The following is a 23,647-nucleotide window of genomic DNA, read 5'->3' as shown; positions in this document are numbered from 1 at the left end:
TTAGGAGTTTAAGACAAAGCCCAGTTGCCAGTTGAAAAGTAGGAGACCTTTAGGAATTCTGACTATGAATATCATTTATAATGCTCTGTTCACATGAAAACATTCAATAATTGTTAGTGATCAGCTCAGAATCTTTTTTTAAAAAAATGTTTATTCATTTTGGAGGGGGAGAGAGAAAGAGAGAGAGAGAGAATGAGCACATACACATGTTGGGGGGGGGCAGGGGCAGAGAGAGGAGGAGAGAGAGAATCCCAAGCCGACTCTGTGCTGTCAACACAGAGCGCTACACAGGGCCTCGATTTCATGAACTGTAAGATCATGACCTGAGCAGAAATCAAGCTGGATGCTCAACTGACTGAGCCACTCAGGTGCCTCTCAGCTCATAATCTCAACTATAGTTTGTAACCTGTTAGAATTTTGAAGGGAAAGTAGCCATGCAAACAAGATAGAATAACAATTAGGATGATAGGGTGATGGAATTGGCTTATCAGGATGGAGTGAAAACTTGGTTGAAGACCATCTATTATCATTTAATATTGCACTTTCCTAGTCTGGGACCTCATCTGAGACCTCATCTGATACTCATGAGGCAAAGACATATATCACAGTGATAAGAAGGACTGGTCAATACTAGAGCAGTGTGTCCTTTCAAAAGAGATTTCTCCATGTACTTGGAGACTGCTGATCCCTGGGTGAATTGCTAACCCATTATGAGCAAATTATTTTCTATATATGCCAGGCATTGTTCTAAATGTTTTGCCTATGTTAACTTGTATGAATTCTATGAGGTCAATACTATAAGTTCCCATTAAGTTGAGAAGGAAAAGTGAGACACAGAGAAGTTAAGTAATTTGAGTAAGGTCAAATAGCTAGTAAATCTTAACTGGGCAATTGGGCTGCAGAATCTGTATTCCTAATCACTATTTTCTCCTGTCTGTCCAACATAGCCCAGTAGGGTCTTTGCTCCACACGAGTCACATTCTAAGTAGGTGAGAACACAGGGCCCTGATACCTTTCGTACTGCTTCTGTCAATAGAGAGTCCACATTCATCTTTAGCTTTTATACTCTTGTTAAAATATATAAAAGTGTGTTATAAATTGTGAAGAACAATGACAGTATTATTTCATTATCTCCCAAACAGGTAAACTTGCTCCTTAAGTCCTCTTCCTCCTTAAATTTAAGTTTTATTTTTTTTAAGCTGTAGGGGTATAGAATCTGCCCAGCCCTGAAGGGCACTAGCCACATGTGGCTATTGAAATTGAAATTATACACAATGAAAAATGGGGTTTCTCAGTCACACTAGCCACATCTCACATACTCAGTTACACACGTTGCTAGTGGCAGTGCAGCAATAGAATGTGTCCATCAGTGAAGAAAGTTCTACTGGGTGGCACTAGACAGATTACAAAAGGTAGTGTTTCCTTTTCTAATGAAGCAACAGAGTACTTCTATCACTTTAATATTGGACCATCTTATTTTTTAATCATTGTCTTCATGCTTATAGAATAAAAAGGATATGATATCTCTTCCCTTCACTTCTCTTGCTTACTTCTTCCCTTAAATAAATACACTTGGTCATTTTCCTCTTTTTCTCTGTGTCTCTTGTTTCAACTCATTCTTTCATTGTGAATATGTGTGAAAACAAGTGCCAGAGCCCATTAAGTGTGTCAACACCTTTGCCTCTGGGCAGCCTCCTTGCAGACTTGCTTCCTTCAGACAGCCTTTCCTGACTGCAGGAGGACCCTCTGAGATGGGCAGATTGGACCTGAGGCTCTGCACCACCCTCAAATTCAATTTTTCCTCAAAGGCATTCACACTTTTTTTTTTCTTTCTTTTTCTTGTTTTTTTTTTTTTTTTTTTTTTTTTATCTGCTATGTATTTGTCTATTATTAGAATGGACCTCACATTTAATGTACACGACAGAGATAGTATCCAGTATTCTATTCAGTAAATCACTCAAAATCACCAGTTTCATGGATGTTTCAGGCCACCAAATACTTTAGCAGTATCTTAGATATTTAATAGGCCCTTTGCCCAGTCGTATGCAGCAGAAATTTCATAATAGCTCTCTAGCTTTTAAAGGTCACAACAAACAGAATGGACTTTTTGATAGGTACTATCACTGGAAGACACTGAGCACAGACTGGACCATTCATTCATTTGTTTATTTGTCCAACAGACACAAATTCACCATCACTAACAACCCCCTGTTGCAGGGCCCTGAGGATCACTTAAAGGCACATCTTGGGGCGCCTGGGTGGCGCAGTCGGTTAAGCGTCCGACTTCAGCCAGGTCACGATCTCGCGGTCTGTGAGTTTGAGCCCCGCGTCAGGCTCTGGGCTGATGGCTCAGAGCCTGGAGCCTGTTTCCCATTCTGTGTCTCCCTCTCTCTCTGCCCCTCCCCCGTTCATGCTCTGTCTCTCTCTGTCCCAAAAAATAAATAAACATTGAAAAAAAAATTTAAAAAAAAAGGCACATCTTTTTTTTTTTAATGTTATTTATTTTTGAGACAGAGAGAGACAGAGCACGAATGGGGGAGGGTCAGAGAGAGAGAGGGAGACACAGAATCTGAAACAGGCTCCAGGCTCCGCGCTGTCAGCATAGAGCCCGATGCGGGGCTCGATCTCACGGACCGTGAGATCACGACCTGAGCCGAAGGAGCTACTTGGGAAAATCAGTAGCTAAATAGGTAATCATAATACAGTGGAATAAATGCTCTGACTTGAGGTTTCCAATCTGTTAATGAGATTATGAATGACCAACCAATACTGACAGGATGTGGGGTTAGGGAAGTGGTCCCCTTACATGAGTCTTACAAGATGGTAGATATCTAGGTAAAGACCTTCAACCGAATGACATTTGGGTGTTGAATGGGTGTGTGGTTAATGGTGAGACAGGAGACTAAAGGTTGAGCTAGATTGTGAAGAGCCTTGTATGTATGCTATGTCACCAAGTTCAAATTTTGTCTTGGAAAAAAAAAATGGCACACTATTGGAGTATGTAGGCAGAGGAGTAACATCCATCATCAGACTGATATTTTAGACATACACAATGCCAACCATTGAACTAGAGGCAGAGATACTGGAGAAGTTATTGTTGTCATCCAGGTAAGGTCTACGGAGGGCTTGAACTAAGGCCATGCAGGGGAGACAGAGAAGAGTGGGCAGACTTAAGAAGGATTTGGGGTTTGAAAGGATTTGGGGCAGATTTAAGAAGGATTTGGGATTTGAAGGACTTAGTAAAACATTGAATGAGGGCAATTAAGCACAGTGAGGAGTTGAGGATAATCAAAGATTTTGCAAAAAGTTCTTCAGGGATGAAAAAAGAGGTGAAATTATATCGATAGTCCTTTATAGGACTATTGGTCATAATTTAAAATTTTATTAACTTTCAGGACTCTGACAACTCTTACTAATTATCATAAAATATAAATATAACACTTCAGTAGTATGGTGGGATATTCTTTTTCAGGTATTTTGCTAGCAAAACATTAAATATAATATTTAATATTGGCAAGGCTGCTGTGCAATCATACATTGCTGGTAACAGTATATGTTGGTATAAATCTTTTGGAAAACAACTTAGCCATATATACCAAAAGGTATAAAGCATATATAAATATGTCCACTTTGCCATGAAGTCATATCAAGAATATTCTTCAAAAGATGAAAAGAGCTATATCAAAGTAGCGTGTATTGCAGTGGTGTTTAGACTGTGAAATATTGGTCATGACCTAAATGTCCAGGAACAAGAAGAGTGAGTGAAATTGGTTTTGTCAATTCCGTGGGGAATTGGATAACTAAGAAAATAATGACTATCCTGACCACCCAAGAAACTAATGTGTGCTAACACCGAAACCACATCTTCTTGTTCAAAAACTGGTGTTCTTGCTGCCACTGTTCTTAAAATAGCCTGCAGGAATACTCACAGTACAATGCTCCATGGGAAACCAAACACAAGAAGTATAGGCACATTTGTAAAAAATGATGATTATGGATTTATGTGGATTAAGACTGAAATAAATCATGAGTTTTTATAATGCTAGGATGGCAAGGTGATGGGCAGTATTCCCTTGCATTTTTTTTCCTGTAAACTTTTTTGGTTTTCATGCTATGATGCCACAATGATACTAGAACAGTAAAGAAAAATAACAAAACAGTTTTATTTTGGTTTCAGAATTGTACTGTTTAGGTCTTCAGCTTTTCCACAAGATTGCTTGTTATTATCCTTCCCAATTTAGAAGAGTTGGGTATTTAATAATAGAACACATGTGCAGCAACTCTAGTACCGCATTCTGCTTTCTAAAAATTCATTCAGCACAAACTTCACAGAAGCCCACCTACACTTTTTGAGCTATTTAGTTTTTCAGTTTTATGCCCATGTTGTGCTCTAGCACCCATGCAAAAATAAACGGAATGCTAACTGTTCTGCAGAAAAATAGACAAAATGTGTGCGATGAGCTCCAAAAATGACAAACGAAGTGTTATTTTTGGATATTTTTCACGCTTGTTAATAAATGTAAAACAGAAAGAAAAATATTCCTGTATTTGAGGTCTTGCTGTTGTCCTATGTCGCATACCACCTGCAGTTATTAAGAACAATCTCCTTTTCCTTCAGATGCTTCCATGCCTCTTTTCTTTCCTTCTCTCTTCTTTGCCCACTTTTTCCCATTTCTCACATAAATTGTGATCTTGCCTGAGTCCAAAGACATTTGCTGGAGACTTATTTTCCTGGAGTACTGTGAAGTAGTATTTATTTGGATATGGATTTGGTCCTCATGAAAGGCATTGACCTCTTTTTCCTCATTAAACTTCTCACATAAATTGTAAGCTTTGAGAGGCTCCCGTGTTCATTAATTTCCTTTGTACAATGCTGTGTCCAATTAGAGGCTGATAAGAACCTGGTTCTACTAACACTATCAGTGTCTAAGAAGATTAGTGATTTTTTTTCTTAAAAGAAAAAAAAGATACACAGATTCAATTCAATGGGACAAAAAGGAAGGAAGGAAGGAGGGAGGGAGAGAGGGAGGGAAGGAAGGAAGAAAAGAGGGAAGGAAGGAAGAGAGGGAGGGAGGGAGGAAGTAGTATGTGAGGGTTATAGATATTCCTTGGTAGAGTGAGAAAAGCCTGTTACTAGAAAACAGTGTAACAACCTGATTACACTAAATTACTGTATCTGGGACACCCAGGAGACCTGTAAGGATTCCATAGAATATTCCCCATTGTACAGTGACATAATGCAGGGAAAGAATTTCACATTTTTGAGTTACATGATGTTCCCAATTTTATGCCCAAGTCAGTTGGCACAAAATCCATGAGATTTAAAATGAATATTTATTATTTGATATTAAAATGAAAGAATGACTGATGAATCCAGTTCTTTTTATTTATTTCACCCCTTAGGTCTCAAATTCTCTGAAAATCAGGGTCTGGTTTCCCATGCCCCATTCCTGGTGCACAGTACTCAACACCAGACGTTTCTCCCCATTGCTGATGTTTGATCTGCCTTCTTCCAGTGTGAGTGCTAGAGCGAGGGGCCTCTTCATGCACCATGTAGTCTAAAGGTAGGCAACCCATTGCTGTTGGAAAAGAAATCACTGCAAATCTTTTCTGAAGAACTGAGATACAAATTAATTCCCAGTGCTTCAATGCCTAACATATATTTTAAAGACACACATACATGTATTTGAGTCACAGATTATTGAAATCTGTGACTTATTTCCCACATAGGATTCATAAAATTTCAATTCTGGATAGATTAGCTAAAATTTTGCCAGGAAGCTCCTTCATACCTTCTCATCTCTTCCTGAAAGCAACTTTTTGAGGGCTTCAAACCCTATTAGAGGAGTTTGGAGGACAGCCACTGGTATGATTTTTATTCCTACCCTCCTCTCTTATGAAATACTATTGAACAGCCACCAAAGTTGTTATAAACTCATGTACCTGATAGCTGGAATACTAGTGGAACCCCCACCAATGCCCACAGCTACAAATAACAACCTCTGGGTCTTCCTGTGTTCCCCTCTACACTGTGGCCACTTTGCCCGTAGAGTTTAATTCCTTTGTAGTCCTTGAAATAGTCAAATAAGATTACCTGAGTGATAATTATGTCCTTATTAGAGAGAATTCATTTTCTTTATCATAGCAACAAACATATTAAATTGCTAATAGGATCCAGATAAAGTGTTAGTTGTGGTTTTGTTTATTTAAAAAAAAATGTCTTATTTATTTTTTTTGGGGGGGGGGGGAGAAAGAGATCATGAGTGGGGAAGGGGCAGAGAAAGAGGGAGACAGAATCCCAAGCACAGAACCTGACGCGCGGCTCAAACTCAACAAACCATGAGATCATGACCTGAGCTGAAACCAAGAGTCAGACCCTTAACTGACTGAGCCACCCAGGCACCCCAGTTGTGGTTTTGTTTAAATGATAGGTCCTTTATGCCATTAAAAACAGCTAGTGCTGTATCTGAGAAGAATCTTTGGAATTTGGGTAGGAAACAGAACTTATGGACACGTTAGCTCTGACTGAGATGGAGGCTGATGCTTTAAACCCTGGCAGTGTGGCTTGTCATGTTCTCATTAGCTATTATTTTTGTCAATGTGCATTATTGCGTAAGTTTTGGTCCTAAGAAGAGGAAACAAGCATCTGTTATGTCACCAAAAGCAAACAAAACAGACAAACCAAACTCCAAGTAAGTAAGATGATGCAGACATACGTATAAAGATGCAGAAACATTTTGAAGAGAAACCCAGTTACAGAAGATGCTTCCTTTAACAGGTATGATTGAAATCATCTTGCCATCTTCAACCATTTTTTCTTCCTACTTGATGACCTTAAAAAGCAGAGCCCCAAGCATGTATTTTATCTAAGTGATATCATATGTAGTGCAGCTAGGCTTAACAAAAATCAACAGCTACTCCCCTCCCACTTTTGAATCTTGATCTTGTAGAAGATTTGTTTTCGACTCCTTTGGTTGTTTCTCTTGTATTTGTCTCCATATTTCCATATGCTACTATCTTGATTTTTTAGTTTTCATTTTATTGTCTCCCTACTATGGAAGATGCTGACTTAACGCCCAGCCCCAACACATAGATTGCACGTGAATGTGCATGTAGACATACATACACTTCTCTAATTCTTCCAGTAGGATTGTGTCATAATTTTGGTCCAATTAATATTCAGTGTTTATGCCATCATGACTGTACACATGATGTCACAATTGATCTAGATAGGGTACTAAAATAACATGTCTCTTTTTCCATGTATGTTGTTTTTCCTGGAATTAATAATTCTTTGCTTTGCCATAAACTTGATTTTTTATATATTTATTATGAATCCACCCTCAAACTCTAGCAGAGCTGTACGTATTCTTTCTGTACAGTCAAACACATCTAACAGTCCATCAATTATTTCTTTTTTCTTGGAGATACTTCTGGAGTCTTCCATCTTTCTGCTCTAATCTGGACTGGATGATCTATAGACCAGTTGATCTGAACAACTTCTTCATAACTTTGAGAAATCCTTTTAACTTTCCTGTGTTCGAGTACCTGTTACCTGGATTTGGAATCATCCTTTCTTGTTTCTTCCTTGTTTGGCTAGTGTACATCCTCCAGAAGCTTCCTTGAAAGGGTACACAGGAAGTAAATTGTTTTTGAGATTTCTCCATGTCCAAAATAAGGTTTGTTTTACCAAAATAGGGTTTCATTTATAGCTTGGGTCGTTCTATGTTCATCTTGAATAAAACTCATCTTCCCCATGATTCTGACAGTGTTGATTTGTTTTCTTCTGAGAAGTGGTACTGCCACAGGGAATCCAGAAGCCATTCTGAGCCTTAATCCTTTTTCTGCACTGTGTTTTTACTCATAAGTGCTTTAAAATTTGTGCTAATGTTCCTTTACATAGGTTTTCTCCCTTTATCTTTCTTCTTTTTTCTTTTGGTTAGGTAGTTGGTGTTTTTAATTAAAAAACTCCTGTTCTTTAATTTCAGAAACATTCTTTTATTTTTTTGGTAATGGCTTCCCTTTATTTCCTTTTTGAGACTTCAACATTTGAATGTTGAATCTTCTAAATGTATTCTCTTATGTCATGATTATTTTTTCATTTGTTTTACTTTCTAAATATTTCCTCAACTTTCTCTTACATCTCATTTATTAAAATATTTCTATCTCACTTATCCTTTTAATTGCTAGGAGCTCCTTCTGACAACATTAATGTTCTTTTTTTTAATGTTTTTAACGTTTTTATTTAATATTGAGAGACAGAGAGACACAGAGCGTGAGCAGGCGACAGATAGAGAGAGGGGGAGACATAGAATCTGAAGTAGGCTCCAAGCTCTGAGCTGTCAGCACAGAGCCCAACACAGGGCTTGAACTCACCAACCATGAGATCATGACCTGAGCCAAAGTCGGTTGCTTAACCAACTGAGCCACCCAGGCACCCCTGACGACATTAATATTCTTAAAGTCATCTTCTGCTTGTGTTTTGTTTCTGTGTTCTCCGAGTTCTTCTGTTCTGTTTGGTGAGATGTTAAGAATGTGGTGCTGCCTTGCTGTTTGGAAGCTTAGGAAGTGTGGCAAGGTTTGCTGACTGGTGGCCTTACTGTAAAGTAAGCTGCTAGACATGGTTATTTGGTGGGAAGACATCCAAATGAGTGTCAGTGTGTTGTTACCTTTTGGCCAGTTTCACCAGAGAAGATTCCTCCAATTTTCTGCCTGGAGATGAACATTAAGCTTCTGAAGTCTGAGTGCCCAGCAGGGATAGAGGCCCAGGGGCTCCCCATTCAGCCTGCAGGCTTTCACTTTATAGCAACTTGCTCAGTCCTCAGCTGTGTCTGGTGTCCCTGAGTTCATCCTCTATAGAAAGTGACACTCATCTTCTGTGCAGAGGGACTGGAATTTTAAAAAAGGGTCTTACAACTATTTCACCTGATTTGATTTTCAACCCCACCTTTGGAGTCTCTGGACCCTCCATTTTCAGGGCCTTTCTCATGTTGGGTAGAGTGACAGCTTTGTTTCTGTTGGTATCGGCCCCATCCCCACGCCTTGTGGGCTTTTGTTTCATTTTTTCTGCTTTGGTAAGTCAATTATGACTTGGCCATCATCTACTTTTTACTTTCATAACACTGATGACATTTGTTTTCCTCATTTTATACTCAAAAACTTAGTTGGATATTTGGAGTTGGAGGAAGTGGAGCTCAAACGAACGTGTTCTGTGTTCATACTTAACCAGATGCCAGGCCACACAACAGTTCTGTGCTGCTACTGCTGTCCTTTAGTGAGTCGGGTTAGCAACAGTGGAAGGGCATGTATCCACTGACCTGGCACAATTTTCTGGTTTTTGAAAGGGGAGAGGGTGGAGTAAAAGAAGAGAAAAGGAGAGAAAGGAAAGGAAAGTGGAGTATGGTAAAGAAATACGAGAGGAGAATGAAAACATGAGAGAAGAGTTAGCTATCACTAAATAGTGATAGGTGAATGGACAAATCGGCAGGAAGATGTCTCCATCTTCTTCATGACTAGGCCTAACCCCCACTCTGATTTCATTCTTATTGAACTGACAAGGAATTGTAGTGCTTCCATGAATGGCCTACAGACCCCAAGCACCTGACTAAGGCTCTAATACTTTTGTAAAATACTCAGTGTTTTGTTTTGTTTTGTTTTTTGGCTTAGCATCTCTCTCTCTTTTTTTTTTTAATATGAAATTCATCGTCAAATTGGTTTCCATGCAACACCCGGTGCTCATCCCAACAGGTGCCCTCCTCAATACCCATTACCCACCCTCTCCTCCCTCCCACCCCCATCAACCCTCAGTTTGTTCTCAGTTTTTAGGAGTTTCTTATGGTTTGGCTCCCTCCCTCTCCAACTTTTTTTTTTTTCTGCTTCCCCTCCCCCATGGTCTTCTGTTAAGTTTCTCTGGATCCACATAAGAGTGAAAACATATGGTATCTGTCTTTCTCTGTGTGACTTATTTCACTTAGCATAACACTCTCCAGTTCCATCCATGTTAAGTTACCCAGTCATGCCCTGACTCATAACGCCAGGCTTCATAGTTTTTATTTGAACAAGTTTTGTGTATCCTCTAGTCTTTCTCTTGTAGGCTTTTAACAAAGTGATTTATTGTATTTTACATGATGTTCTATTCCTGTATTGGAACTTACATAATTCACAGTACTCAGGAGAGGCAGTGTATGTGGTATATTCATAGAAACACAAAATATCAAAATTCAAAGGAATCTTGAGATCATCCTGTTGAGCACCTTTCTTTTTACGAATGAGGAAACTGATAGTCAGAGGGGCTAAGTGACTGCCCAGGGTCAACTACAGAGGGAATGTAGGCACGGTCCAATATAGGGATGGGAAAACTGTATCACATCATGAGTGAACTTGTGATTATGATAGAATCAGGTCTTCTGTCATACTGTTCATATATCAGGACTTTCTGTTCACAAGTCAAACTGCTTTTCATTTTATAGATTTCACATGCTATATATGGTTGAAAAATAATGCATTTGTAAAGAGCATGAGTTTTAGCTGGGAGTCATTGCCTGAACAGAAATTGTAGAAATTATATCACAGAAATTTATGAGGGAACAAATTGTTATCCTTTTGTCATTTATGGTTCTGATTGGTTTTCATTTTTGTGCTTGGAAGATGTTGGGACTATTGAAGGCTTAATGTTCTTTTCTAAGAACCCCCATAGATAAATGATATAATTTAATGCAAAATGTTATAACACCCCTGCCAAATTTTCTTTATAAGATTGAGGATATAGAAGTTTTTTAGTTTCAGTGAAAGACTGTTAGTGAATCCCTAGACGATATAACTTTGCCCTGGCTTGTACATTTTCATAGTTTGCAATAATAAGAATAAAATGTTTAGAAAACTATTCTCACAAGTTCTGACATGTTTTGACATTGAAATAAATAATGCCATGTATTTAGCAATTTGATTAGTTTTGATTAAAATTTATTGAACCCAGCTGAAATCCTTTGTTCTTAGGATTGAGGCTTTGCTATTTCCCCTTCAAGGGGCCATTTTGATTGTTATTTATTTATTTTTTGCTGTATTCTTTCCACCCCAAGATGAGTTGTCTGTTTCTTATTGTGGAAAAGTGAAATTAAATCCCCTTTTGTACATAAATATGGGGTGTTTATCACATCATATTTAAAGTATTAACGACATGGGGCGCCTGGGTGGCACAGTCGGTTAAGCGTCCGACTTCAGCCAGGTCACGATCTCGCGGTCCGTGAGTTCGAGCCCCGCGTCAGGCTCTGGGCTGATGGCTCAGAGCCTGGAGCCTGTTTCCGATTCTGTGTCTCCCTCTCTCTCTGCCCCTCCCCCATTCATGCTCTGTCTCTCTCTGTCCCAAAAATAAATAAACGTTGAAAAAAAAAATCTTTAAGGTATTAACGACAATCACATTTTCATGGGAAATACCAAACTTTTCTGCTGATAGGTAGTGTTCATTAGAAATAGATTTTACTGGTTTCTGGGGAGCTAAATCAATCATAAGCTCACTTCTGAAATGTTTTCTGACTTGCTGATCCCGGTGTGTATCGATGTGCTATACAGCTACTCTTTACACTTCTCTGACCGTCTATTCCCATGGTCACTTGAAGGAGCCAGTGAATCTTATTCAGAGTTACTAGATTCCATTCTCTTGGTCCTGTGTCCCGAGGTTATCCTGTATTTATTTATATATATATATTATATATATTTTTATATAATTTATATATATAATTATATATAATATATATGTTTATATATAATATATTTATATACATTATAGATTATATATTTATATTTATATATTTATATTTTGTATATTTATATTTTATAAATATATATTATATATTTATTATTTATATATTATATATTTATATATTTATATAAACATATATAAATATATATACACACACCCTGTATTTCTCAAATCAAATTGTAATTTTTGTTTTTATATTGTGTTATTTACTGTAAGTATGTTAAGACCAGGGACCATGTCTTATTCATTTTTGTAACTCCAGATTCCAACAGATCACTCAGTACGTAGTAAGGGCTCAGTTAATTCGCTGTGAATGACAGCAGACATGGCTGGGTTTGTGGGGAATAGATGCATGAAGGATACTTTTTTGAGAGGGTGTTAATGAATGAAATTTCTGCCTGACCTAAACCAGACCAAATTCTAAATTACTCAGTCCTGATAGTATCAAACATTGGAATTTTCATTTTGATTATACTACCTTACCTATTGATGCTGTGTTTAGTTATATATATTGAGATTTAATGACCAAGAAGACAATTATTGAGAGACAATTGCAAAGTACAGTAAGTATACTTAGCTATTAGAATTAGGTTTATGAGGTCTTCACTCGAGCTTTCCTAGCTGTGTGATCTTAGGGACAGTTCCTTCAATATAAAAAGAAGTTTCTAATGTTTACCTTATTCAATAGCACTGGGATATTATGAGGGTGAAATGAAATATTAAAACATGGTGAACTAGTGTTCAGTGAGTCATTATTATTATTTTCTATACTAAAACGGATTTTTTGGGGCACCTGGGTGACTCAGTCAGTTAAGCATCTGACTCTTGATTTTGGTTCAGGTTATGATTTCATGGTTCCTGAGTTTGAGCCCCACATAGAGCTCTGTGCTGACAGCATGGAGCCTGCTTGGGATTCTGTCTCTCCCTCTCTCTGCCCCTCTCCCACTTGTGTACACATGCGTGTGTACTCTCTCTCTCGAAATAAATAAACTTAAAAAATAAATAAAATGTATTTTTCATTAAGGAAAAAGTAATGATTGATTTCATTTGTGTATGGGGGAATCTTGCATCACAAGTTACTAATTGTCCTCTATTTTAGGAAAATCTAGTCCAAAATTTAACAAAAGTGCTTTAAGCTTTTACAACTCAATAGCAAAAAAACCCAAATAACCCAATTTAAAGTCAAATAACTTGAATAGATATTCCTCCCAAGAAAACATACAAATGGCTACTGTGTATATGAAAAGATGCTCAACATCACTGATTATCAGAAAAATGCAAACCACTACTACAATGAAATATTAATTCACACCTGTTAGCATGGCAATTATCACAAAACAAAACACAAAAAAGCAAACAAACAACAAAGTATAGCAAATGTTGGCAAGGATTTGGAGAAATTAGGAACTTGTACATTGTTAGTGGGAATGTAAAGTGGTACAGCCATTATTTAAAACTGTGTGTAGCTTCCTCAAAAATATTAAAACTAGAACTACCATAATTGAGGAGTGTCATTTCTGGGTATTTATCCAAGAGTTGAAATTAGGATCTCAGAGAGATGTCTGTCCCATGTTCATTGCAGCATTATTCACAGTAGCCAAGGTATGGAAACAACCTGAATGCCTATTGACAGATAAGTGAATCATCAAAATGTGTAATATACATGCAGTGGAATATTATTCAGTCTTAAAACAGAAGGAAATTCTACTGTTTGTGACAACAGGGACTAACCTGGAGAATATCATGTTCAATGAAATAAGCCAGTCTCTGAAGGACAAATCCTATATGATTCTGCTTAAACGAAGTGTCCAAAATAGTCAAATTTGTAGAAGCAGAGAGTGGAATGGTGATTTCCAGGGGCTGGGTAGAAGAAGAAATAGGGAATTGTTCAATGGGTATAAAGTTTCAGTTATAAAAGATGAATACATTCTAGAGACCTGCTACACAATATCGTGCCTATAGTTAACAACACAGTATTGTGCACTTAAAACTTTGTTGAGACAGTAGATCTCATGTTACTTAAGTGTTCTAACTACAAAAAAAGGTGTGTGTGGGGGGAACAAAAGGAAACATTTGAAGATAATGGATAAGTATTATTATCCTGATTTTGGTGATAGTATCACAGTTGTATACTTATGCCTAGACTTATCAAATTGTGTGCATTAAACATATACAGTTCTGTATACTGTGTATCAACTATACTTCAGTGATGCTGTTAAACTTTTTAAAAGAGAGTCCTTTAAAAAATTAAAATGTAAATGGCTTGCTATCAAGAACATGCATATTCCTTCTCCTCTCTTTGTAGTCCTATTTGAATCCAGGAAGTTAAATATATAACTATATTTTTAACCTTTTTATAACTCAAACACATAGATCAAATCCTGCTCTGGAAAATAATCTTCTATTACCTAGAGAAACAATACAAGTTCTTGCATTTGCTTAAAGAGTGAGTTTCTAAATGCTTTTGGTGCTTATTTTTGTTCTCAGAAGGCCATTTCTTAGTTTAGCCACTACTGTACATTGGTTGTGGTAAAACTCTTGCTCTAAGGAGTTATTTAGCTAAAATAATGGCAATAGAGCTTTCAGTTCCTTCTTCCTTAAATAGAGAATGTTATCCCCCTTTGAATATTTGTTGAAAATGCTGCTTTGAGTAAAGACCACTGATTAAAAGCCAATACCAGGGATGCCTGGGTGGCTCAGTCAGTTAAGTGTCTGACTCTTGGTTTTGGCTCAGATCATGATTTCGTGGTTTCATGAGTTCGAAACTCGTGCACTAGCAGCATGGACCCTGCTTGGGATTCTCTCTCTGCCCCTCCTCTACTCGTGCTGTCTCTGTCTCTCAAAATAAATAAAAAAAAAAAGCCAATACATAATACAATTCAAGTATGCTAATAAGTAGAATAGGATATTACTTGGGTACTTGATAGAAGAATGCTCATGGTTTGCAAGTTCTGATAGCTGCTCTTGAGATACTTTTGAGAGTGTACTATTGGCAGAAGCTATTTCAAAATGACTTTATGCTATATACACATATAGATGCAGAGATGTTTTGCAAATGATGGTATTTTTAATAAATATGATTATCTCTTTATTAGATCACTCCACTACCTTATGAAATAGGAGCTTCTTGTTCACTCACTTATTCAATCACGCATCCAATGAATGCCCACACATTTCAGGCTTTACTAGACCCTAGAGATATAATGAAATGTAAGCTCTGTGAAGTCAGGGGCCTTCTCTGTCTTGTTTACTACTGTGTACTCTATGTGTAAAAAGCATCTGACAAGTAACAAGTGTTCAATAAATATTTGTTGAATAATTGAAGAAGAGTGGATACCACTGATGTTCCTCCTCCCCCCTCAGTAATTAAATTTAATAGCTGTAATTCTGTAATGAATTCCTAATCTATAACTGAATGACTAGTTTCTAATTTAACTGTAATGGGCTTAATTCACAGTCCAATACTATTTTTTTCCTAGTCCAAAATGGGTGAGAAATTTAAACAGTGCTCACTTTGATTCCAGTAATTTTGGCCTAAATGTTTTTCCAGGAAATGGCCTGGAAAATATGAAATTCTCTTCTCTCATAGAGTCTGTTCGTATTGTACCTTTGAGCATTTACAGGGAGGTAGTTTTATCTTTTGAAACCTTCTTGTCATATTGTTGGCCCCAATAACTGGTCATCTACTTTAAAAAGCAAAAACAAACAGATAAAACAAAATAAAAATGCCCAAACACTCCAAAAATAGTACTAAGAAAATAATCCAAAGAAATATAAATGTGTACAACTCATTAGTAAAACTTATTTAAAACTAGTCAAGTCCTCCTTCTTCAACTGTTTCTAACCCTACATTTGCTTTTTTGACCCTACAAAAAATCCTTTTTTTGCCTAGCTCCAGAGATCCTTCCAGCCTGGAGGGTGTGCTCTCTGGTCTCCCTGGGTTCTTCTCCTGTTCTCTCTCTTCTTCCCTTCCCCCTCACCCCCCATGTCATTTCTCTTCTAACTGATCTACTTCCTGGTTCTTTCTTTCCTTCTTTCTTTTCTTTTCTTTTCTTTTCTTTTCTTTTCTTTTCTTTTCTTTTCTTTTCTTTTCTTTTCTTTTCTTTTCTTTTCTTTCTCTGAATGTTTCCCACATACTGTACCTATATTGCCTTAGATATTTACAGCTGTTAGGAGTAGGAAAAGAACACATAAGAAGTTTAGGTCTAGCTTGTGATGGGCATGAGTTTCCTTTCTGACTGTAAGACTTTCTACAGTTCACAGCCCATCAACTAGAATCTCAGGTAAGAGTTATTATTCTGTGTACATTTGGGGAGTGAAGTTTGAGGTGTTTTGGAATAATGTTATAGGTAAATATTGCTTGATGAAAATGAGTTACCATTTCTGTTTGGGGTTTGTCAATTTTGATTAAAAAATATAAAACTGATGTGTTTTCTGTGACAAAAATTAATCTGTTGAGTGCTTATTCAATTCCTTATTTACTCATAGTAATGCATTTGGAAGATACTAGCATCCCCACGATGTTCAGGTGAGGGACAGAGGCACAGAAATGTTACATAACTTACCCAGAATCACTAGTCAGTAAGAGATGTGCCAGGATTTAGAGCCAGGAAATCTAGCCCCAGAGAAGAGATTCATAACCACTGTACCACTGTGTTCCTTTGAGCAAATATTGGGATCTGTGATGAGTCGTGGCTGAGTTAGAAAGCCAAGTATGTATGGTCACTGACCGTGTGAGACTCTCGCAGCCCAGTCCTCCTGAGCATCAGTGTCTCTGAGATACCAGAGACAGGCAGGAGGTGGGCAGGAGATGGCTATCTGTGCCAGTCTTTTTCAGAGTGGCTTGTCCCTGTTGCTAACCTCGATGGGACACATAGGAAGTAGTATTTGGCTCATGCCTTTTTTGTACCAGAAGTTTCATTCCCTTATTTCATTGCTTCTCAGAGTCCCTTTAAGAGTCTACATGGCATTTGATATAGGAAAAAGGATAAAATGTTTTACAGAGAGAAAGAGAAGGAGAAAAAGATAGAATGAGCACAGATTTAAGTACAGTTTTGCTGTTTTAATCCATGTTGTTAAAAATAACACTTTTTCTTTACTGTGATGTGTGAGATAAATCTTCTCTTTCCCAAAGTGCACTTTAAGCTGACAAACGTACACACTCGGATCATACTGTGCACTTTTCTGCGAAGTCCCAGTTGTGCACCACATATGGAGGTGAAAATATTGTTACAAAAAGTGTGATTACACTTATTTGAACCTCAGAACAAATTTTAGTCAACTATCACTAAAGGACCAATTACATTAGACCAAGTTGCTATTTTACTTATATCTCCAGAAAGATGGAAAGAAATGATACCAAGGGTAATTAGGGTGGAGACTTGTGATAGTATGATTTATAATAAATATGTATTTGGTTTTTCTCCTATTTTGGGGACAGAACTCCTAAGAATCATGGAATCTTCTAAGTGATGAAAGCAATAGAGGTGTTTTTCATTATGTTAATGAGGTAACTCTGGGAAAGCCCTTAGGTCACCTGAGGACTGGGGCTGGTTTCTGGGAGAACTGACAGTGTGATTAGTGGGTTGGAACTTTTAGTCACATTCCCTCACCTCCAGGAAAGAGAGAGGGGCTGGAGATAGAATTCAATCACCAATGGCCAATGACTTAACCAATCAGGCCTATGTAATGAAGCCTCCAGAAAAACCCAAAAGGGCAGGATTTGGAGAGCTTCTGGGTTGGTGAACACCTGCAGATTGGGGGAGAGTGGCACAGTCAGAGAGGGCATGGAAGCGTCGCGCTCTTTTTCCATATCTTGCCCTATGCATCTCCTTCATCTGGCTATAGTCTTATAAAACTGGTGATCTAGTAAGTGCAATGATTCTCTGAGTTCTGTAAATTGCTCAAGCAAATTAACTGAACCCAAGGAGGGGTCTTAGGGACCTCTGATTTATAGCCAGTTGGTCTGAAGTAGAAGTAACAATCCAGATTGTGACTGGTGCCTAAAGCGAGGTGGGAGAGCAGTCTTAGAGGACTGGATCTACACCTGTGGGATCTGATGCTGTCTCTGGGTAGATAGCATCAGAATTGGGTTGAACTGTCAGATAACCAGTTGGCTTCCAGAGAATGGATTCCAGAGAATGGAGACTCCTCCCCTCTCAGGAATTGAAACTGGGATCTGGACACTTTGGAGAGTTTATGTGTTTTTATTGTCTTTAAGGAAAAAACAAAAATTGGTTATTTGGTTTTGTTCATTGCCATTATCTGGAGGCACATTCATAAGAAATAATTATGTAATAGTTTACTATGTCACATTTTTATTTGACCCAAAATGGTCAATTACAGGCAATTTTTTATGCTCAATCAAAAATTTTGACCAGTCAATTTTTACCAAGAGTCTAGTCATTCTCTCTGACAGTTAATAAAATGGTAATTTTGTTGATTTGTTTATGCGCCAAACTGAAGTCTGTCATGCAGACCTAACAGGTTAGACAACCAGAGACTTGACCTAATTTGCTTAGAACTTAACTTGACAGAAATTGTGAACCAACCAACACTAGTAATAATCATGTTGTTTAAAAGAAATCACATTTTATATTCTGTACACAGCTTTGTAAGTAATTTCATTCCTAATAATTTAATCCTCCTCGATTTTCATCACAGTTGGAATTTAGTGCTGTGACATTGTTTCTTGTTTTATTTTTCTCCTTCCACATTATTAATAGAGATTTTGTTCTTAAAAATAAGCAACAACTGAAAATGTGATACTTTATCCTTTCAGATCGCTTTCACAAAACTTCTCTATTGAAATACCAGGGAGTTTTATGATCCTAGTTCTGTTGTCTAAGTTGGCCTATAATTCCAGTTTTGTGCTATTTATATAGATTGCCTTTGTGCAGTACATTTCTTTGTGCAATACAGTCTCTTTGAAGAGGAGTTTTGAAATTAAACAATAACATTTATTAATTATTTGACATATACTATCATTTTAGAGATGCAATATCTTCATTTCTCTGTAAATTTTAATTTGTATAAATGGTGAATGCCCCTTCAAATCCCCACTTAGCAAAGGCCTGCTGACCTTGCCATTGGGAGGGCTATACTGGCCCTTGAAGATTGCCTGGCTGTAGAGAGCTGCCCTGCCCAATTTTCTAACCCTACCCCTACCTCCACCACTTCAGGACAGGGCCCACATTCAACAACTGATTCATGTGAAAGTATAATGCCTTGGCCTTCCTGCTCTAATTTAAAACAACGCTGGGAGCCATTCTAGCCTCGGAACTCCCTGTGATGTTGGGAGCTTGTCACTGGGCCATCGCCAGCTGGACTTCTCTGCTCAGTGCTGCTTCCTTGTTGGGCCCTCCATAGAGTGGAGGCCAAGAGCAAATATGCATTGCAAGCTCCTTCTAAGGGTCTGCTTCCTGGGGAACCCAACCTGTGAAAGCACTGTCTCAGACACTTTAGATTCCAGCCTCTCAACAATCTATAGGCAAATGTTAAGTGAAAAATGTGGTTGTTTCCATAGCAACCTTTGCTTCTTAATAGTTGCTACCGCTAATAGTTACATAGTTTTTACTACTGTGTTATTCTTTTAAAGAGTTAAACTCTAATTTTCAACCCAGGTCTTCAAAATACTTATAGACTCTCTTTGAAAAGAGACTTGGATCAATAGGGTGGGAACTGGGGGTTTGAAAAGGAAAATGTGAGTAACTTTTCCCATTCTCTCACGTTGAAATTGCCCCAGTCACATTGTGTTGACCAATAATAGGTGAAAGGTGAAATGTAGCCATCTTATCTATTGGCATAGACAAATGGACAAGTATCATTTCTCAGAATTTAGGATATCTGATAATATCATACAAAGAGTGGAAAGGATTCAAGAATGTGATTGGTTGACAATCCCATATTTTAAGTCTAAATATCAACTGTCTCCACTGTCAGTTTCAGTGATGGTGCTTATCTGGTCATGATGATGAGGATTATTAACAACACTAATAATGTACCACATCTGTATAGACCCTTGTTAGATTGCCTTTTTAAATTTGGTTCTCTTGATATCTCTGGGAGATGGTTTTTATGAACCTTATTACAGAAATGAGGGAACTGAGAGATGAGAGCTTTGTCTCAGGTCACACAGAATCCACTCTTAGGCCTTCTGATGCTAAGTCTGTTTTCTTCCTCACTCCAATATCTTCCTGCACTGGTGAATCAACTCATGAATGTACCTTTCATCTCTCAGACCTGAGACATCAAGCTACTCACCCATGAAATAAAGAGATAATACTTATGAAATGGAATTATTTACAAACTTGCCCTTGAATCAAGGAGAGCAAATTATTGTGCCACCCTACAGATGAATACACTAAAGTTAACATGGTATTCTAATTCTTGGAACCCTCATAAAAATGGTTTTGGGAAACAGACCCATTTCAGTGGCAACTTGCTCTGAATTATCATGGTCCACGTTTTTAACTTCTTTTATGTCACTTATTTTTAAACATATATTTACATGCATCCTTTTGTTTCCTGACTTGGCTGAGAGATGTTTGCAGGCAGAACTATCTCATTGTCTTTCTCTATACCATCAGTGCCTATTACAAATCTTCCATCTATTCATTGAACAAATATTTGTTGAAGTCTCTATGTACCAAACATAGTGATAGGTGATAAGGATATGGTGGTAAATGTGAAAGACAAGGTTCAGTACGCATGGAGTTTATATTCTAAGATGAGAAAAAATAACAAAATAAAAGAATACAATTACTGCAATGCAAAGGAGAAATGGAATACAAAGGACATCAGCAAAGTCTTTTTGAAGACAGGCATTTGCAGGGATAATTGGAAGGTTTCGAGGGTGGACTGGTTATATACTGAAGAAGATTAAGTCAGTTCTAAGAAATCTGTATAGATTCTAAGTATCTTAAGTCCTATTTTTTTTTAATTTTTTTAACATTTATTATTGAAAGACAGAGAGAGACAGAGCGTGACCAGGGGAGGGGCAGAGAGAGAGGGAGACACAGAATCTGAAGCAGGCTCCAGGCTCTGAGCTGTCAGCACAGAGCCCGATGTGGGGCTCGAGCTCACAAATCACGAGATCATGACCTGAGCCCAAGTCGGATGCTTAACTGACTGAGCCACTCAGGCACCCCAGTATCTTAAGTTCTTAATACTCAATAGAAGTACTGCATTTATGTAGCTATAAATTGACTTATAAGGGGCAACCTTCTGGGTTTCTGGGTTTCTTAATGAGTCTTTAAATTTGCTTTATTTTATTCATCAATCATTTGTATCTACTAAACCATTAAGCAACATGTATAGTTAATTCTGGATAAGCAAGATGATGGGAAAAGTCTAGACTTGGAGTCAGACAGACCGGGATCTGAACCTGCGCTCCAGCCTCTTACTGGCTGTTTACACCCCTGTTTCTCATTGTCCTCGTCAAAAATATGGTGATAATACTAACCTTAGAGTGCTGCCATTAGGACTAGTGAGGTATCAGTGAATGAGACTGAGAAAGAACGGTTGTATATGTTACAAAGTGTATGTAAAGCGTTCAATTCTACAAATGATCTTCCAATTATTATTAAATAATCAAAAGAAAAAATTACACAGGCAAGGAAATCAAACAGCAAATTCCAGAAAACAACCAATTATAAATTCCTCCATGCAGCATTATTTTCCTACACTTCAGGAAAGTGCTAAGCTTTAGAAATTATTTCATGCAGAACTGGGCACACCTGCAGAACAGGAAAGTTGGTGTCCCTTGAATTGCATGCAGTCAGAATTCTCTCAGGGTAAGATATGGAAAAATAGATGTAATAGACATATTCTTTGATGGAGGGCAACTCCTCTTCCTCCTGCTCATGCCAGGAGTCTAAGTCAAGTCTGAGAGTCTCTTTAAATATTAAAACATTAGATAATGTAGGAAAGGTATTGTAGGTATTATAGGTACAGGTATTGATTGTAGGAAAACATATCTTTCACTAAGCCTGAATGTTTGACTAAATTTCACTGGTATTTGACCAAAGTCTCAACAGTATATAATGACTTCTTATGAAATCATAGGCTTGTTTTGAGGGGTGACGATAATTACTACTGCCTTTTGATATAACCTATGCAATTGTTTTTCATCATTAGATAATTTTATATTCCTATCTGGCTTTTCTTATGTGTACATCTTGTCGTTCAATTATATTACAAGATGCTGAAGACAGACAATCTTTGAATGTCTGTAGCTCATGAAACATAGTAGACCTTGAGTGCTTATGAATGGATTAACTGTCGGGCTTTTTGACTGATGTGAAGATAGAAAGTGTGAATGAGTTTCAGAGCTAAGAAAAGAATCCCAATCTTCTAAATGCAATCACTTGGGAAGTAATACAGTCCACAATTTAATAAAATATCCATAAGGCATCAAACAGCAAAATGCCATGTGGAGCAGTTTCCTTATAAGTATTTGTTCAGCTGAAATAAATTAATTGTGTGGTCCCTCTTTCCAGGAAAACAAATTGACCAGGCTGACAAATACGAGGCAGAAACATAAAAAATATGAAATGAATTTAGACTATGTAAGAATCCAACCTAACTCAGCTTTTTTCGAACAAACAGTTTAATAGATCCTTAGTGAATGAATAAATCAATGAATTCAGACTAAACTATGTCTGGATTGCCTGTTTGTCTCATCTGAAATAGTCATAATAAAATTTTTTTTAGTCTTCATTTCTTCCGGCTATGGAGTCAGTAGTAATCTAAATGATACTTAGGGTATGACATGTCTTTAATGGGATGCTTAAGTAATCACAGCAATTTAATTAAAAGGGCAGTCATGTTTTAAAACAGCTATTGTTCCCTAGAGTGTTACAGTTTTGTTTTCACATTCCTACAGCTACCTAATCCTTCCATTCATCACAGTTTTTTGTTTATTTGTTTTTTTATTTTTAAAAACATTATGCAGTCTTCAACTTACCACTAGACTTTGTCCTAAAAGTTTTCTCCTCCAAATATGTGGTCACTCCTTTCCATTCACATTTGCTAGTTCCCTCTCCAATGCTAGTGGTTTTTCAGAGCTCCGTCATTCACCTTTTCACCTGTTGTTGATTTAAATATTCCCTCTGAGTGACCTGTTCATTCCTGACACTTCAACTACCTACTGCATCAGCACCTGACAAAACTGTAATTACATTTTCCATCTCTCTTTAGTTCCAGACCAACGTCTTCAATTTGATGTTCCATGGGTACTTCAAAGACAACCTGTCCTGAATCAGAATCATTCTTTTCTCTTCTATGTACCTTCTCACCCTCCTGTATTGCCTGCTTGTTTAATGGTGGCATCACACAAACTGGTCACAAAGGCCAAAACCTTAGTGTCATGCTTAGTGGTTTCCCACAACCTCGCTGCTTAGATAAAATCAGTACAGTCTAAATATATACAATTTTTATTTGTAAATCCTCCCTCAATAAAGCTGGAAAAAATAGTTTGAAGCTTCATTGATTCTAACTCAGATTCTAACATCTCTGTCTACTCCTCCTTGGCACTAGTAGCATTGTCTCAGGCATCATTCTCTGTGGCCTCTTCCAGTAACTTCTTAATGGGGCTCAATACCTCCTGTTCTTCCCACTCTGGTTTGTCCTCTGCATAAGTGACCCTCATCCATTTTTCCTCCATGAAAGGCAGTGTTCACAGATGAGACCTATTTCTATGGGCTTCTTAAAAGGTGAAGAAAGAGAAACATTAAGTGAGGTAGTTAATCACTTTAATTATTCATAATCTTCCACAGGACCTGCGCAAACTATGCATGACGTGGCCCCTGTCTACCTCTCATCTTTGTCTCACATTTCTCTCTCTCTCTGTCATTCATTAGCTCGGATGGCTCTTTCCTGCCCTTTCAC

The 23,647-nt window shown here is 37.6% G+C and overlaps 1 protein-coding gene across 7 annotated transcripts in view; it reads left to right on the top strand.

The window, feature by feature from the left end:
- The window catches only part of GRM8 (glutamate metabotropic receptor 8), a 768,989-nt gene that overhangs the window by 337,263 nt on the left and 408,079 nt on the right, over nt 1-23,647 (top strand). Inside the window, exon 1 of one of the 7 annotated variants that reach the window (XM_045052712.1) lies at nt 6,431-6,778. The exons of the other annotated variants lie outside the window; for them this stretch is intronic. Within the exon in view, the coding sequence (XP_044908647.1) occupies nt 6,763-6,778 (16 nt within the window). The 5' untranslated portion in view covers nt 6,431-6,762. Of the gene's footprint in view, nt 1-6,430; nt 6,779-23,647 lie in introns of those variants that run through there. 7 annotated transcript variants of the gene reach the window in all.

This window comes from Felis catus, chromosome A2 (assembly GCF_018350175.1).
Source record: "Felis catus isolate Fca126 chromosome A2, F.catus_Fca126_mat1.0, whole genome shotgun sequence".
Classification (NCBI taxonomy): Eukaryota; Metazoa; Chordata; class Mammalia; order Carnivora; family Felidae; genus Felis; species Felis catus.
Note: the sequence above shows the minus strand (reverse complement) of the source record. Positions and strands in the feature narration are given on the sequence as shown.